The sequence below is a fragment of the Musca vetustissima genome, unplaced genomic scaffold (genome assembly GCF_032173495.1).
Source record: "Musca vetustissima isolate MV318-11 ecotype Yass unplaced genomic scaffold, APGP_CSIRO_Mvet_v1 utg6361, whole genome shotgun sequence".
NCBI classification, from domain to species: Eukaryota; Metazoa; Arthropoda; class Insecta; order Diptera; family Muscidae; genus Musca; species Musca vetustissima.
This window is the reverse complement of record NW_026880425.1, coordinates 12728-30713: the sequence shown is the minus strand read 5'-3', so window position 1 is coordinate 30713 and position 17986 is coordinate 12728. Positions and strand designations below refer to the sequence as shown.

The window sequence follows — 17986 nt, the reverse complement described above, 5'->3', positions numbered from 1 at the left end:
TCAAACCCAAAAAGATTAGGTTGTACCGTTATATGGGGGCTACCCCAGATAGTGGACCAAAACTGATAATTTTTGGTACGAATTACAGGCGATTAGGTTGAAGGTGAGATTAATATCTTCAATTTTTATTAACAGCATGCTATGTTAGTAAAAGTCAATTTCAATTCTGTTAGTTTAAAATTTAAGAAAATTTCAAATTTTTAAACACCAGTGTAAACATTATACGAAATTGATGTTCGCTTTTTTTGCTTAATTTGTTCAGATTGTTTGTATTTACATTGTAATGTTTGTTGTTGTTGCTGTAGTTTCTAGTTTAGTTGTAACCTTTGCAGGAGTCAATGTATGTTGTTGCATATGTAATTTGACCAATACAAATGCAATTACACAATACATGTCTTCTCTGTTGCTCTATCTCTACATATACATATATAGATCGCTTTAAATATACCTGCATGAGTTTGTTTATATTAAAGTTGTTCTATGTTGCCTCTGCTCAGCCAGCCACCTCTCCGAATATGTAAGCAGGGATGTATGTTGTATGTTTCTATGTATGTACATAATGTTTCCTTAACATGACGTCGATTTGAAAAGCCACTCCAACTTGTGTTGTTGTTGCTGCTGTTGTCGTCGTCGTTGTTGTACAACAGCATACTTTGTTCAAGTGCTACAGGATATTTAAGTGAATCCTCGATGCAAGTGCAGTAATTGACATAGTTTCATTAGTATGGCCGTTGTGGTTAGAAGACGCAAAAGCATTAAAGCGCTGCTGTTGTATTGGCCACACCGCTGATGCAGACCTGTCGACGAACTGCGAACTGTAAATACAACAAAAAGTTAAAACATAATAAATTAACTTGACTAATAAATTAATTGCAATTAAAAGTTTGTATTTTTGCGAAAATGTGTACACGTTATTTGTATATGTGTGCGGGTTGTATAAACAAGTGTGAGGGGGTATGTGTAAATATTTATGAAATGAGGTTGTGGTGTGAATATAACAAGTTATTATATCTTATTATTTGAATAACTAAATTGTGGTCAATTATATTTAGAAATCATTTATAAGATGGAAATTTATTTTGGGGTTTTAACTCTTAATGAGTAGCACAATGAGAGTGTGGGTGTGTATGTGTGTGGTTATCCTTGGAATTATATTCAACGCATATACATTTAATTCTTTGGGTTTAACGAACGAAGTAAAATGAGAGAGTTTGTTGATATATCTCGAAGTGGAAAAAAATACTATCAAAGCATGGATTTTTAAAAACTACTTTCCAAATGATTATCAAAAGGGGGGATTTTTTTAAAATATTTTTTCAAGGACCTTACAAGGCGTGGATTTATTAAAGAATATTTTTTCAAGGGCCTTACAAGGCGTGGATTTATTAAAGAATATTTTTTCAAAGACCTTACAAGGCGTGGATTTATTAAAGACTTTTTTCAAAGACCTTACAAGGCGTGGATTTATTAAAGACTTTTTTCAAAGACCTTACAAGGCGTGGATTTATTAAAGACTTTTTTCAAAGACCTTACAAGGCGTGGATTTATTAAAGACTTTTTTCAAAGACCTTACAAGGCGTGGATTTATTAAAGACTTTTTTCAAGGGCCAACTGAGGCGTGGATTTATTAAAGACTATTTTTCAAGGACCACTACAGCTACAACAAGGCGTGGATTTATTAAAGACTAGGTTTTCAAGGATCCAAGAAGGCGTGGATTTATTAAAGACTAGGTTTTCAAGGATCCAAGAAGGCGTGGATTTATTAAAGACTAGTTTTTCAAGGACCCAACAAGGCGTGGATTTATTAAAGACTTTTTTCAAAGACCTTACAAGGCGTGGATTTATTAAAGACTTTTTTCAAAGACCTTACAAGGCGTGGATTTATTAAAGACTTTTTTCAAAGACCTTACAAGGCGTGGATTTATTAAAGACTTTTTTCAAAGACCTTACAAGGCGTGGATTTATTAAAGACTTTTTTCAAAGACCTTACAAGGCGTGGATTTATTAAAGACTTTTTTCAAAGACCTTACAAGGCGTGGATTTATTAAAGACTTTTTTCAAAGACCTTACAAGGCGTGGATTTATTAAAGACTTTTTTCAAAGACCTTACAAGGCGTGGATTTATTAAAGACTTTTTTCAAAGACCTTACAAGGCGTGGATTTATTAAAGACTTTTTTCAAAGACCTTACAAGGCGTGGATTTATTAAAGACTTTTTTCAAAGACCTTACAAGGCGTGGATTTATTAAAGACTTTTTTCAAAGACCTTACAAGGCGTGGATTTATTAAAGACTTTTTTCAAAGACCTTACAAGGCGTGGATTTATTAAAGACTTTTTTCAAAGACCTTACAAGGCGTGGATTTATTAAAGACTTTTTTCAAAGACCTTACAAGGCGTGGATTTATTAAAGACTTTTTTCAAAGACCTTACAAGGCGTGGATTTATTAAAGACTTTTTTCAGGGACCATCAAAAGCTTGGATTCTTTAAAAATTATGTTTGGAGGACCATCAAAGGCTTGGAGTGTTTAAAAATATTGTTTGAAGGACCATAAAAGGCTTGGATTCTTTAAACATTATGTTTGAAGGACCATAAAAGGCTTGGATTCTTTAAACATTATGTTTGAAGGACCATCAAAGGCTTGGATTCTTTAAACATTATGTTTGAAGGACCATCAAAGGCTTGGTGGATTGTTTAAAAATATTGTCTGAAGGACCATCAAAGGCTTGGTGGATTGTTTAAAAATATTGTCTGAAGGACCGTCAAAGGCTTGGTGGATTGTTTAAAAATATTATTTGAAGGAACATCAAAGGCGTGTATTTGAAGAATATTTTTCAATAGCAAAGAATATTTTACTTTTTTATAATTCCGTTTTCAATAAATTATATATAGTATATATATCTGCTAATGGCAATTCTATTTTTATCCATAGACTAAAAAAATGTAGTAAGAAACGTGCATTGATTTAGATTGTCCTTCTAAATCGATGTCAATCTTTGTCAAACTGTCTTATTCGCTTTTTGCTATTTGTTTTCTTCTAATGGAATTAATGCATTTCCATGTAATGACCTTTCAATCAACACAAAAAAACAACAACAATATATTTTATCGTTTTACCTTAGTATGCCCACTTACCCAATAACATGGCCTCCCGATTATCTATTATTCCAGGTCGTCGCTGTAAAACACTTTCTTTGTCACCTTTCCACAGAACGGGAGATATGCTGGCAAGACATTTGACGCGCATGGCACCATTCTGAAAGTGACGAGCATCAACTGTCATCTCTAGTCCCAATGTTGACGTTATGAGGCCATGACGGTGTACCGTGTCATTGTAACGAATCAAATACTGTTCATCGAGGACCTGTAACAAAAAACAAATAAATAGAAAACAAAAAACAACATGTAAATCATTGTAAATATGTATATACGTATGTATGCATACGTATATGTCGTATGTGTACAATGTCAAAGACATGAAATAACTTAAAAGTCACCATTACTACCACTACCACAATGGGTGGGAGGACACGACAATCCCTTATTTCTGTGCACACAGGAACAATGCCTTGGATATATAAGAATGTTTGCAAAGTACAAACACATATATTTTTTAAGTTGAATCCATAAAATGCATTAACTAATGGATTTGTCGTGGCAACAACACCATGAACAACAAAAAAACTCAACAAGAGGTCTTCGTCACAAAAAGTGTGCAGGAATCAAGTCTACTTCAATACTGCCTTAAAATAAAAGGTTTTTCAATCAAGGAGTGTAGGGTGAAAGGTGCAATCCCCAGACCACAACAAAGTCAGTGGTGTTTGTCAAGTCGAACTAAGATCAAAAGGTATATATCGCAAATTGTGAAAGTAATGATATTTAATATTAAGATTACTATTAAATGCCTAGCCTGGAAATTGAATATATTTTTAAAAACTTAAATAAAATAACGTTACTCAATAATAGGGCCTTCCTAATTTTGAATTACTTCAACAATTTTACCCATCACACTGTTGATCAAAAATTTTCCCAAATCTACATCGATTGACCGCCATTTATCGATAATACAGTTTGGTATTGGCGGTTTTCTGCATAGACACGACGAGTCAAGATTCCACATATGTTCTCAATCGGATTTTGGTCGGAAATTTTAATATTTTTTTTTATTTCAACCATACTTGAGTATGGCGACTTTTTCAAACTGGCTCCTCGTCCTGCTGAAAAACGAGTCTTTCGTTGTTGCTGATTTCCCAAAATTGCAATAATTTGTCTTCCAAGATTTGAACGCACCTTAAATCATTCCTTAAATCGGGCGAACTATATATGGCAGCTATATTTATATATAATCCGATTTCAACGAAACTTAACACGATCAATCCTAGTCTCAATTACATTAGTTATGCCAAATTTTGTGTCAATCGAACAAATATTGAGAATTTGCTGCACTTTTGCATAAAATCGGAAGAAGCTATATATGAGAGCTATATCTGAATCTGAACGGATTTCAATGAAACCCAACACACTCTATTCTAGTCTGAATTCCATATGTTATGCCAAATTTCGTCAAAATCGGACAAGAATTAGAGTGCTCCATTTACATAAAATTGGACGAAACTATATATGGGAGCTATATATGAATCTGAATCGATTTCAATGAAACTTAACACAATCTATCCTAGTATTCATACATCAAACTGGACTTAATTCAGTACACAGTGCAACATTTTGTCTCAATCGGACAAATATTGGGAGTTTGGCGCACAATTTAGGTGAAATCGTACGAAAATATATCTAAATCTGAACTGATTTTCTCCAAATTCAATAAGGTTCTTCCGTGGATCAAGCAAATTCAATTTCAATAGGGTTCGTCCTTAAGCCAAATAAGTGACTTGTGTCAAATTTCATCCAATTCGAATTATAAATCCGACCTGTACTATGTTTGCAATTAACATCAACGGACGGATGGACATGCATAAATCGACACAGAAAGTAATTCTACCCATATTCTCGTTTCCTTTTGCCTGTTACAAACATATGCGCCAATACATAATACCCTGTACCACATTATAGTAAAGGGTATAAAAAGAGAAAACAATAAGCGAAGCAGTATAGTCCGACGGGGCCGACTTATGATACCCTACACAACTACCTCGGAACTATAACTTTCTGTGGATGTTTATTCCGAGCCAACACAAAAAATTACGTTTTCGTCCATTTTGTACCAACGGTTTATCTGATAATTACAGAAAATTATAGGCGTTGTTCTTGACCAGAACTAGGATTTTTTTGGAAAATTTCAAAGCGATCGAAGCCATACCTCCAGCTTTCCTATAGGAAGAAGAATACCTCTAGCTCTTAAAAGGAAGAAAAATATCTGCAGTTCTTTCAAGGAAAGGAGAATGCCGGCAGCTCTTCCATTGGAAGAAGAATACATGCAGCTCTTCCATAGGAAGAAAAATATATCCAGCTTTCCTATAGGAAGAAGAATACCCCCAGCTCTTTTAAGGAATTAGAATATCTGCAGCTCTTTCAAAGGAAGGAGAATACCTGCAGCTCTTCCATAGGAAGAAGAATAACTGCAGCTCTTCCAGAGAAAAAATAATATCGGCAGCGTTTCCGCAGAAAGAAGTATACTGCAGCTCTTTCACAGGAAGAAGAATACCTGATACTCTTCAAAAGGAAAAAGAAAACCTATATATAAAGTTTCGTCCGTTTTTATGTGAATGATGCACCAAACTCCCAATGTTTGTCCGATTGGGACAAAATTCTGCACAGAGTACTGAATTAGGTGCAGACTGATGTCTGCAAATTTTTGTTAAAATCGGTTCATATTTAGACATAGCTCCGAATTTTTGTGAATGATAAACCAAACTTCCAATATTTGTCTGATTGAGTAAAATTTTGCATATTGAGAAAAAAAATTATGCGTAATAAGGATTGTTGAAATCGGTTCAGATTTTGATATAGGTCTTATATATATTTTCGTTCGCTTTTAAGTAAATGGTTGTTACACGAAATTTGGCAGAGGGTATTACATTGAATATAGTGATAAAAAAACAAATGCTGTATGCAACGGTTACTCAATTAGGTCCATGTGTTTATATGTAGCTCCAATACATAATTTGACTCAATTTCATACAAATGGTACATCAAAGAATCCAAGTCTGTCCGTTTGACATGCAATTTTTCATTGATTTTAGAATGGTATGTGTTTGGGGTTTTCAATTGGTTAAACTATTTATCAATATAGCAAATTTAATTTTGCCCGAATTCATCTCAATGGTCCTCCAAAGATTCTATGACCGTTCTATATACAGGATATTGTAGATATTAACATGTCTTGCATGTACTCAAAATGGTGAAGAGTGTCATATAGTCGACCCCATCCGACTTTTGAAGTTTCCTTACTGGTTTAATATCCTTATATGGTATTCTGTGAATATCTCGAGGTATTGCAAACAGAATGACAAATTTAATTCACACTGCACTATCATATTGTGGATATAGATGTATATTTACAATTTTCTGCAAGGATGTTTTTCGTCCATTCCTTAAACGCAGAATGACAAGTTACAGCCACCTCAGTTGGAAGTGGCCCCAAACGTGGACCCATATATCCGATTTCCAATACTAAATATACTATCTAAAACTGAAATGCCAAATTATAGACATTTGGTTTGGAAAATGTCTTTATGATTATCGAAATGCGTAAATTTGATACGATAAACTTCTTTACCCTCCACGAAACTAGCAATGATCGCATCGGTTTGAAATTCCGCTAAAAACCACTACCCACTTTATTGCATAAACAATAACGTAACACTTTCTTGTAAATATTCATCATACACATTTAAATATGTCTGTATGTACCCGTACACATGCACAGCTCAACATGTTTCGTTTTTTAAATGTTTCTCAAGTGTTTTGTGGAAAAAGTTGCATGCATACAAGAACGAGTAGTGTGTGTGTGTGTGTGTAAATGACTAAAATAACATCGGTGCGGCATTAATGCCGTCATATAGCGAGCGAATGCTGAGACTTCCTCTTTAAGTTATTCGTGCGCATATATTTGCAAGTCTGTGGCAGTAAAAGCCTTTGCCTCGAAATGTTGATGGTCTTAAATGCTTGTAAAAGCTTTGTTGTTCTTTTTGTTTTCTTCCCGCCTCGAAAAGACAAAAGACATCGTCATCAGCAGCAGTAGTTAAATGCGAGCGAGTGAGTGAATGAGTGCTTGTTCGAAAGTGGTAAATACATCAAGAATGAAGTGCAAGTACACACAAAATGAATGTTTTCATGTAACAAGCAATGTCTTTTGTTTGTTTTTCTTTATAACACGAAATAAATATTATTTTAAATGAGAAGATAAAGAGCTGGATAATGTTGTAAAGATATGTATTTTTGTTTTTAATTCGTACACCAAAATTCGAATGAACCGTATACAACAGGTGACTAAATTTCATCTACATCCTTCATAAAATGTCACAATTTTGAAAAATTATTGTTATAGGGTAGTCCCCCAAAAATAGTAAAATTATATTTATGAGTTTTATATATGAAAATTTCGATGATTATCTTCAAATTACATATAATTTTCACATTCATTATAATATCTAGTTCAATTGACCGTAATTTCATGTTAATATTTTGATATGTCAGGTCAATGTTATATAACATTTTTCATATAAATTCTTTAAAAATACGAAATTTTGACATTGACCTCATGCCATTAAACCGTGACCCATATTGTTAAAAAAATGCTACTGGTGAAAAGCTCAAAGTCTCTAGATATAAAATATATAACGTTTTTTCCGCCATACCTGAAATGAAGTTTTTACTAAAAAAAAATTGTGTCTGATCCATAGGGCAAGCGAAAGGGGGATATTTTGGAAAACTTGATCACGTATGTTAACCAATTTGGGAGCCATTTAATATTTTCGATTCTCACTGTGTAAATAATTTCCCTACCAAAAATTATCAACATTGGCCGATGTTTCCTGGCAGCCACCACATAATGATAACATCCCTAATTTGGTATTATGGGGGTTTTGGGCCTGTTTTTCTCTTCTATTTTAAGCAGTTTCTACACGTGTTTTAACCAAATTAGCTGTAATTTTATATTTTGGATTCTCATTGAGTAAAAAATCTCCCTACAAAAAATATTCAATACTTACTCAAGTTTTCGTCACATAATGCTACACCCATTATTCGGTATTTTTGGGTGGGGGCTGAGTAACACTTTTTAACCGAACTCGCTCTAATTGTATATATCAAGTCGTCCTACTAAAAAAATATCAATGTCAGTTTACGGGTTAGTATAGCTACCATCCCATTTTCGGTATTTTGAAGACTTTAGTCTTTATAAGACCAAATTTTGATATAACCCCATATAAGAGTTCCTTTTTTATACCCTTCACCACACAGTGATACAGCGTATTATGTCTTTGTGCATACGTACGCTTTATGTAAATGTTACACCAAACTCGCAACATTGGTCGGATTGAGACAAAACTTAGCAAAGCATATTGATGTATAGTTTGTTGCGATTTTATGTAAATGGTGAACCAAACTCCCAAGGATTGTCCGACTGAGACAAAATTTTGCACAGCGTACTGAATTCGGACCAGTTTAATGTCTGTAAGTTTTGTGGAAATCGGTTCAGATTACGATATAGCTCCCATATATAGTTTCGTCCGATTTTATGTAAATGGTGCACCAAACGCCCAAGCATCGTCGGACTGAAACACAATTTTGCACAATGTACTGAATTAGGACCAGTTTAATGTCTATGAAGTTTTGTGGAAATCAGCTCAGATTTAGATATAGCGCCCATATAGTTTCATCCGATTTTATGTAAATAGTCCGCCAAACACCCTATATTTGTCCGATTCAGTACGCTGTGTCCGATTGCACAGCGAACTGAATTAATTCCAGTTTGATGGTTGTGAAGTTTTGTTGAAATCGGTAAATGGTGCACAAATATCCCAATATTTACCTGATTCAGAAAACATTTTGCACAGTGTACAGAGTCAGGTTCAGATAGACTTTTGCGAAGTTTTGTTCAAATCGTCTATTTTCGTCTGATTTTATACAAATGTTTAACCGAGGAGCTTACGTCTGATCCATATACACGGGATAAAATTGTGGACAGCTCACTGTGTTGCATCATACCAAATGGTATATGCCATGGTTGCTCAATTAGATTCAAATTTACATACATACATAACTTTGCTCAGTTTCATACAAAATCTCCCCGATTGACACGATTTTTTTATATTTTTCAGAATGGTATTTCCTTGGGGTTTTTGAATAGGGTCAAATATCTTTGAAAATCACACATTTTATTTCGCCCGATTCCATTCCAAAGGTCCCCTAAAGATGATATGTCTGTTCTATCTACACGATATGGTATATATTAGCATCTCTTGTATGTACCCAAAGTGGTGAAGGGTATCATATAGTCGGCCCCGTTCCACTTTTGATGTTTACTTACTGCTTTTCGTTATTGAAGTGGCTATAATTTGACATATCGAATTCTGCAACTTACTACCACATAACACCATACGGTAATCTCCATATAAATATGCCGGAGGGTATAAAAGTTCGGACCGGCCGAACTTCTATCGTATTTCTATTACGATACTTTGCCTGTATTAATTTCTTCATTTTCTTGGACCGTGACCTAACTACCACAGCTAATCTACAAAATGTCGCTTTTAACTCAATCCGGTGGTAGACCAATAAAATAAAAAAGTGATTTTGTTCCAAAATGTCCTAGCCATCAGCTCTTCATTTTCGCTCTCCAGTGTGGTAACGGCAATGCTAAACAATATCAGAATAGGTAGACCCCTATAAATATTGACGTATAACTCCAACTTGCTCGTACATACAACATACAATAATATAATTGGTATAAATTTAATGGTCCATCTCTCCTCTTGGATATACTATCAACTTCACGGGTTTATGTCCTTCAATTTTTTAACCTTCACCACTCTGTGGTACAGGGTAATATGTCTTTGTGCATATGGTTCCTTTTGAGAATATGCATAGAATCACTTTCTGAGTCGATTTATGCATGTCCATCCGTCCGTCTGTCTGTCGATGTAAAATTGTAAACAAAGTACAGGTCGCATTTATAATCCGAATTGGATGAAATTTGGCATAGGTCACTTTTTTGGCCCAAGAACGAACCCTATTGAAATTGGGAAAAATCGGTTTAGATTCAGATATAGCCCCCATTATATTTTCGTCCGATTTAATGTAAACGGTTCCTATATATCTTTCGATTTGCACGAAATTTGGTACAGCGTAATGATGTACCAAAGTCCCTATATATTAGGTCTAGAATGATGTGTGTTAAGTTTCGTGAAAATCGGTTCAGATTTGGATATAGCTCCCATATATATTTTCGTCCGATTTAAGGTAAATGGTGTACCAAAGTCCCTATATATCTTTCGATTTGTACGAAATTTGGCACAGCGTAATGAATTAGGTCTAGAATAATGTGTGTTAAGTTTCCTGAAAATCGGTTCAAAATTTTATATAGCTCCCATATATATTTGGTCCGATTTAAGGTAAATGGTGTACCAAAGTCCCTATATATCTTTTGATTTGCACGAAATTTGGTACAGCGCAATGAATTAGGTCTAGAATGATTGGTGTCAAGTTTCCTGAAATTCAGATTTGGATATAGCTCCCATATATATTTTCGTCCAATTTAAGGTAAGTGGTGTACCAAAGTCTCAATATATACGTCGAGGTAAACAGTGCACCAAAATCCTGTTATATGCTTCGATTGGCACAAAATTTGACGTAGCGTACTAAATTGAGTCTAGAATGATGAGTTTCGGAAAAATCGGAATCGAATAGCGTGTGTCAATTTTGCTATAAATCGTTTCCCATAAATTTTCCCCATGTTACACAGACGGGTCTAATACTGCTCGAATGAAATTAAAGTTAGGATAGGTTGGAGAAAGAGGGAACCTAGACATGCAATTGTTACGATACATATGTACAATATACCCAAAGTGGTGAAGGGTATCATATAGTCGGCCCAGTCGGACTTTACTACTTTTTATACTGGTTATCATTGAAATATGCCCAATCTTTAGCCAGATCCCCTTCCCCATTTAAAATTTATTGGTGTTCGGGTAATAATTGCGGCCTCCGGAGCAACCAGAGAAACAGACAAAAATAAAGTTTTTGGTCTATTTCATGCCCTACATATAAACGGATCATTACCAAAAACAATACGGTTTGGCCAGATGCAAAATGTCGCAAATATGTCATAATTTTGTCCTGTAGCGGACGGACACACATGTCTAGATCGACACAGCTAGTCGAGATATTGCGATCTGTATACTAAATTTCGCGGTCCTATTGGTGTGCGATAAAACATGTTTAATAGGAATGCTTTCTAGACTGGTTTTATCGTTTACATTACTCTAATACCTGCCGTTGATCCCTATGAAAAACTTTATAAATATTGAATTAAAAATAAGTTAGAGTACATCTCCTGCTCTGTTTAATTGGATAATTCACAAAACAAATATTTTCACAAACACACAGACAAACATTCACACAAAGGTAACTTCTTACTTGTGTTGTACACGTCAGTTGCTTAAGAACAGCACAAAATCCACATCTTTTGCGTGTTTAATGTTTCTTTCTTTGACATGAAAAACAAAAACAAGAAAAAAAGCAACAACAACAAGCTACTGATGGTAGTAGCTTTTGAAATGAAATTGGCACGGACTCTCGACGAGCACACCAGACGCTGACGACGACAATTTCACTTACTAAAATATTTAAATATTTAACAACTGCCATGGGGCGACGAAGATATTTTCCGGGCATTTAACATTCGAGTCGTGCACCGCGGTGATAATCCTAGTGATTATTTTGTTTACGTTTTCTTAAAAAAGCGAATTGCAAGCGGCATGCTGCAAGCATTGCAACATTTCTGTCTGCTGCTGGTCTTTTGTGTTCTTTAAGTCTGTTTTTATTTCTGTTTGTGTTTTTTTGTTTTTGTCTTTATCTGTGTCGCCTTTGTCAGCGTCGCCTGCTGTTCTTGCTACTGTTTGTCCGATCCATTTTTTCACCTCCTTTTTTTTTACATTTTACAAATGACATTTCCAATTGGTCTACAAGTGCCAGAGTGCCATTTCAGCTGCCATTAAATGAGTGAAATGAACATATTCAAGAAAGCTGACAACATCGAGATCGAAATGCCGGGGAAAGGGGGAGGGAATTGAGGAGAAGGAAATTCTTTTGCACAAAGTTTTCCCTTCGGAGACTTGTTTGTGAATAAACGAAATAACTACCAGAAATTTACATTCATCAAGATAGTGGTCCATATAAACGGATGAAGTTTCCTTAAACCATTAGGACACTGGCAACCTACAGGATAACAGTTTGACTGTGTGTGTGTGTTCATTTATATTGAAATGAGTTTAAGTAGTTGTGCTTTAAGGTATGACCAAATAGTTTTGTTTATTCTTTTAAATTGAAGATAAATATTTTTGGGGAATATATTACTGTTAAAGAAAACTAAGTTCTGGGAAAGGAAAGGGGATAAAATAAATTAGTTTTGAAAAGCAATTTTATGTTAGACATATGTCATCGCCTCTTAATTGATTTGTGTAATGTGTAATTTGCCACATAGTTGAAATTCGAGGTAGGTTCGAATTGCATCGGAATCATTTCTTATGAAACCTTTTATATATTCATGAATTTTCTGTTCACCGATTGTTTCCAAAGGGGAAATGTAACCCATATCCACGGGATAATCGTCGGTTACAGTGGCGCCCAAGCAGTTAGGCCTCTATGCTCCATCAAAGAATACATAATTTGCCAAACAGTTGAAATACGAGGTAGGTTCGAATTGTATCGGAAATTTGGAATTTTGTTGGAAACTTTTTATATATTCATGAAAGGGGGAATATGTAACCCATATCCACGGAATGATCCTCGGTTACAGTGGTGCAGAGACCTGAGTAAGGATCAAACCGTTAAATAGGAAGAGGGTGTGCACCTCGTGGGCGTACAGTCTGCGAAAGGAGAAACTTGGTAACTATCTTAACGAATTTGTCCTCGAAATAACTGAAACGGTGGAAGAACTCCGGAAGAGGTTTGGCCATTTTTGAGGCGAGGAACGTGACTCAGATATACTCGAGAGGTTACTCCGGTTACAGGATTTCCAAGAGCAGAGTTCTTCTAGGTCAAATAGCAAAACTCACGTGTCACCGAAGAAAAATCCAAGACTAACAATTACGAATACCAGTGGTTAGACCTTCGTCTAGCCTCAGAGCCTCGCACGTCCAGCATTTCCTAGTGGTATACCCAGGACGTCACCTTATAGTAATATTCGGGCAGTGCCCGACCAGGATTTTGACGATGGACAGGACCCCCTGGAGTTCCTTGAGTCGGTAGAGGCACAGAAGCACCACTAAGACCTCAACAGGTGAGTAAATCACATTCCGAAGACACAAAGTGAAGGAGGAGAGACTGCTAAGTGAGCTTCCCGTGGCCACTGAAACCACCGACCCCCCACGAAAAGCCACTTCCAGGAAGTTCTATGTACCCTAGTGAGTTGTCTTAATCCACTATAACTACAGGTCACCCCAGCACTCCAGTAATCCAAGAGGCTGTTCTCACCAGTTTCCGCTAGTGAGTTGTACCAAGCCACTAAGCCCAAAAGAACGCACCGGCACTCCAGCCATACAGGAGGCTTTTCCCAGCAGTTTTTCCCCCGGCGAGATAGCTACCTCCATACGGTCATAGCCCCAGTACCAACTGTGGCGAGACACATACCACAGTCTATAACAATAAAGCTAAACTGCCTCATAAAAAACTGAAGGCTGTGTTTCCTTACTCTCGTCGCCGACAGAAATATATTTCTGTGACGTACTCTGAGGAGTCGTTGAGTTGTTTCATCGAAGTTTACGAAAAAAATATCTCTGTTGGAAAAACATGTACGATGCTGTTTTAATAGTTAAATGGTGTAGAAGTTGTGATAATAATCTGAAGGTTCGGCTGGTGAATAAATATTTCATATCTTAGCTCTTTGGGAATTAATTGGAACCGAGCCAACTAAGAGTAGCCAGAACCAGACAAGCATACAACAATCAATTCGGCGATTGACCTGTATGTTCAGAAAAGTGGACAACATCGAACCAACAATGAAAAGAACTTTCGTTTATCGAATGAAATATTTCCAGAAAGCAAAGTACATTGCTAAGTGTTCTGCCAACTAGCCTGAGTTTGAAGACAATGATTCTGAAGACGTTCAAATTTAAAGGTACTCAGTCACAAGTCACAAGTCTGAAATGAAGAAGCATGTAATGGGCAACAGCATATCAAAATCTACCATCATATAAATATGTAAATAAATTGTCAGGTTTAGCTGAGCCACCGTGGACCTTTAACTTACCGACAATTCCGTGTGACCGTTGAAAACCATGCTTCACATATAAGCTCCAACATCATCAGACAAACTTTTATATGGGAAGCACCACGGAGAATATTCCGAATAATAAGAGGAATGTTCGAGGACACATAACTCGAAGAACTCTACGCGATGAAAACATATACGGTTGTATATCAAGGATGCTCTCCGTTCACATTTTTATACCGTCAGCTTTATGGCTAATTTTAGACTCCATGTTTCTTTGGATCAAATCCGTTTAGACAAGTCGGAATCAATTTACAAGTGTCCATCTATCTGGCCGCACGATAACTCTCGAAGGGAATAATCGATTTGAAGCAAACTGTCCAAAACCTATTATCTTTGCAAAGCCTAGATCAAGTAGGAAGATGGGACCCATTGGTCGACTCCTTCTTGTACCTCCCACACAAAATGTTAAAAATTGTGAAAAAAAGTAATTTTAAAATATCATGGGAAAGGACAATCATATTTGAACCAAACATTGCACAACTTATTATCTTTACAAAGCCTAGATCAATTTTGAAGATGAGACCCATTATCCACTCCTTCTGGTACCTCCCAACAAAGGGTCAAAAATTTCAATATGTATAAATCCAATATCAGGCGAGTTGTCCGATTTGAACCAAACTTTGTAGGACCTATTATCTTTATCAAGCCTAAATCTAGTCCGATGTACCAAGCCTTCTGGATACCTCCCCTACAAGGGTCAACATTTTCAATATTTATATATTAAATATCTGGCGAATGAAATGTCCGATTTGAACCAAACATTGCACATCCTATTATGTGTTACCAAGTCTAAATGCTTCTTTTAGAAATCCTTCTCTCCAGTTGCAAAAAACTTCTAGTACCTCCACAACCCTTCAGGGTAAAAATTTTTTAATATTAATAAAATTTTGCAATGAGAAAAATTGTCCGCTTTGAACCAAACTTTGTAATGGCCTATTATCTTTATCAAGCCTAAATCTAGTCCGAAGTTTCTGGCGAGTCACTATAGATGTGTATGGCCTAGCGTTGTCCTGGTGGAACACGACACCTCTTCTCTTGGCCAATTCTGGCCGTTTCTGGTCAATTGTAAATGGTTTAAAAAAGTTTTATGGTCGATTTTCAGCTTCTGGGCGATGTTAAGAATGCTAACATGTCAGTCAACTTCGATCATTTCTCAACTTTTTTTTTTTTTGACTGCGAAATGTCATCCTTTCGAACGAGCATAAATCTTAAATTGTTTAATCGATACTTTACGAGAAATCCATCAGCACAGCCATCTCCGGAAAAAAAATAATGGATTTATTTTTCCCAACCTTATATGGCCCTATATAGAAAAATGTGTACAATAACAAAATATTTTAAATACCAAAATTGGATCGGTGCCGTTATATGAGGACTATTCCAAAACGTGGACCGATATATTTATCCCAGGAATCGCAGTAATATTTGTGCAAATAGATTTCTTCAATTATATAAAACTATCATCAAAAAATTCAAAATACTGAACAATTGTCCTTGCGCCCTCTATTCCTTTGTTAAAGCCTTTTTAAGGATTTGAAATTAAAAAAGGTGAATAAAATCATTTCATTACCCATTCACCTAATGCACCTGAACCTTTGCCTCTTTCGAGTGCATAATAAACCATAACACCTTGAGTACAAAATCATCGTATAGAATATACAAATGTTGTCAGGACCAAAAAACAAAAACAACAACAACAAAAACTCCTACTTCATTTTCTTCTCTTTGCCACCTCGTTGTTATTCAGGCTACATTGTGTGCGACCGTCTTTTGTTTGTGGAATGTGAATACGTCATTATTTTTGTGACAGTGTTTATGACAGCGAAGGAGTTGAGTCGTTTGTATTTTGTTTTTAAGTGCATGTTCGTGGAATACCAAACTACCCGCGCCCACCATCTCGTTTGTCATGTTTCGTTTCGTTCGTTCTCCTTTTCAGTTTCAATTTTATGTGCCGTCTTTTATGTTGGATTTTGGTGTTGTTTTTGTTTTCTTATTTTCCTTTTCAGTGGCTTCTGACAGTCGTCGTCAGCCTGCTGAGTTTGCCTTTCAAATTTTCCCGTTGTGTTTTCTTTTTTCTCTCTCGCAAATTTTTTTGTTGTCGTTGTTTGTTTGGTGCTACGAAGCAGATTTGCTTCGCATTCCTTGATTGTTGTAGAGTTTTATGTGACATGCATATAAATTTACTCAGGGTAACCACGTGACTTTATTTTGATTATTTTGGTTCAGTTCCACTGACACCGCAACCGCACACAAACTCACACACACAAACTTATTTTCAACTATTTAATATACATGGAAAATTATGCGGAAAAAGTTAAATATCTTATTCCGATTACTTTCATTTGCATACGAAATCTGTCATCGTATGAATAATTTCCTTAGTTTGGGAGATTTTTTCTTCAGGATGATAACAGAGGTAAATGTTGTTTAAAGAAGGGATTAGAATATGATAAACATTATGATAAACAAGACAATATGATAAACATTAAAGAGACAGTCCTTAAAAAACATTCTTTAAAAAATCCACGCCTCTGATAGTCCTTAAAAATATACTTTAAAAAATCCACGCCTCTGATAGTCCTTAAAAATATACTTTAAAAAATCCACGCCTCTGATAGTCCTTAAAAATAAACTTTAAAAAATACACGCCTCTGATAGTCCTTAAAAATATCCTTTACAACATCCACGCCTCTGATAGTCCTTAAAAATATACTTTACAACATCCACGCCTCTGATAGTCCTTTGAAAAATATTCTTTACAACATCAACGCCTCTGATAGTCACTTAAAAATTTAACTTTTAAAAATCCACGCCTCTGATAGTCCTTAAAAATATACTTTAAAAAATCCACGCCTCTGATAGTCCTTAAAAATATACTTTAAAAAATCCACGCCTCTGATAGTCCTTAAAAAATATACTTTAAAAAATCCACGCCTCTGATAGTCATTTAAAAAATATTATTTAAAAAATCCACGCCTCTGATAGTCTTTTGAAAAATATTCTTTAAAAAATCCACGCCTCTGATAGTCCTTTGAAAAATATTCTTTAAAAAATCCACGCCTCTGATAGTCCTTTGAAAAATATTCTTTAAAAAATCCACGCCTCTGATAGTCCTTTGAAAAATATTCTTTAAAAAATCCACGCCTCTGATAGTTTAAAAACTATTCTTTAAAAAATCCACGCCTCTGATAGTCCTCGAAAAAATATACTTTAAAAAATCCACGCCGAAAAAAAGATGCCCCAAAAATATACTTTAAAAAATCCACGCCTCTGATAGTCCTTAAAAAATATACTTTAAAAAATCCACGCCTCTGATAGTCCTTAAAAATATACTTTAAAAAATCCACGCCTCTGATAGTCCTTAAAAAATATACTTTAAAAAATCCACGCCTCTGATAGTCCTTAAAAAATATACTTTATAAAATCCACGCCTCTGATAGTCCTTAAAAAATATACTTTATAAAATCCACGCCTCTGATAGTCCTTAAAAAATATACTTTAAAAAATCCACGCCTCTTATAGACGCTTAAAAA

General features: G+C 35.4%; 1 protein-coding gene across 1 annotated transcript in view; it reads right to left on the bottom strand.

Annotated features, from left to right (window-relative positions):
• Nucleotides 1-655: 655 nt before the first annotated feature.
• Nucleotides 656-17986, bottom strand: part of LOC133326018 (uncharacterized) — a gene marked incomplete at its 5' end in the record, with an annotated part of 29085 nt that continues 11754 nt past the window's right edge. Inside the window, 2 exons of the mRNA XM_061534695.1 lie at nucleotides 656-815; nucleotides 3134-3362. Of these exons, the coding sequence (XP_061390679.1) occupies nucleotides 676-815; nucleotides 3134-3362 (369 nt within the window). The remainder of the gene's footprint in view (nucleotides 816-3133; nucleotides 3363-17986) is intronic.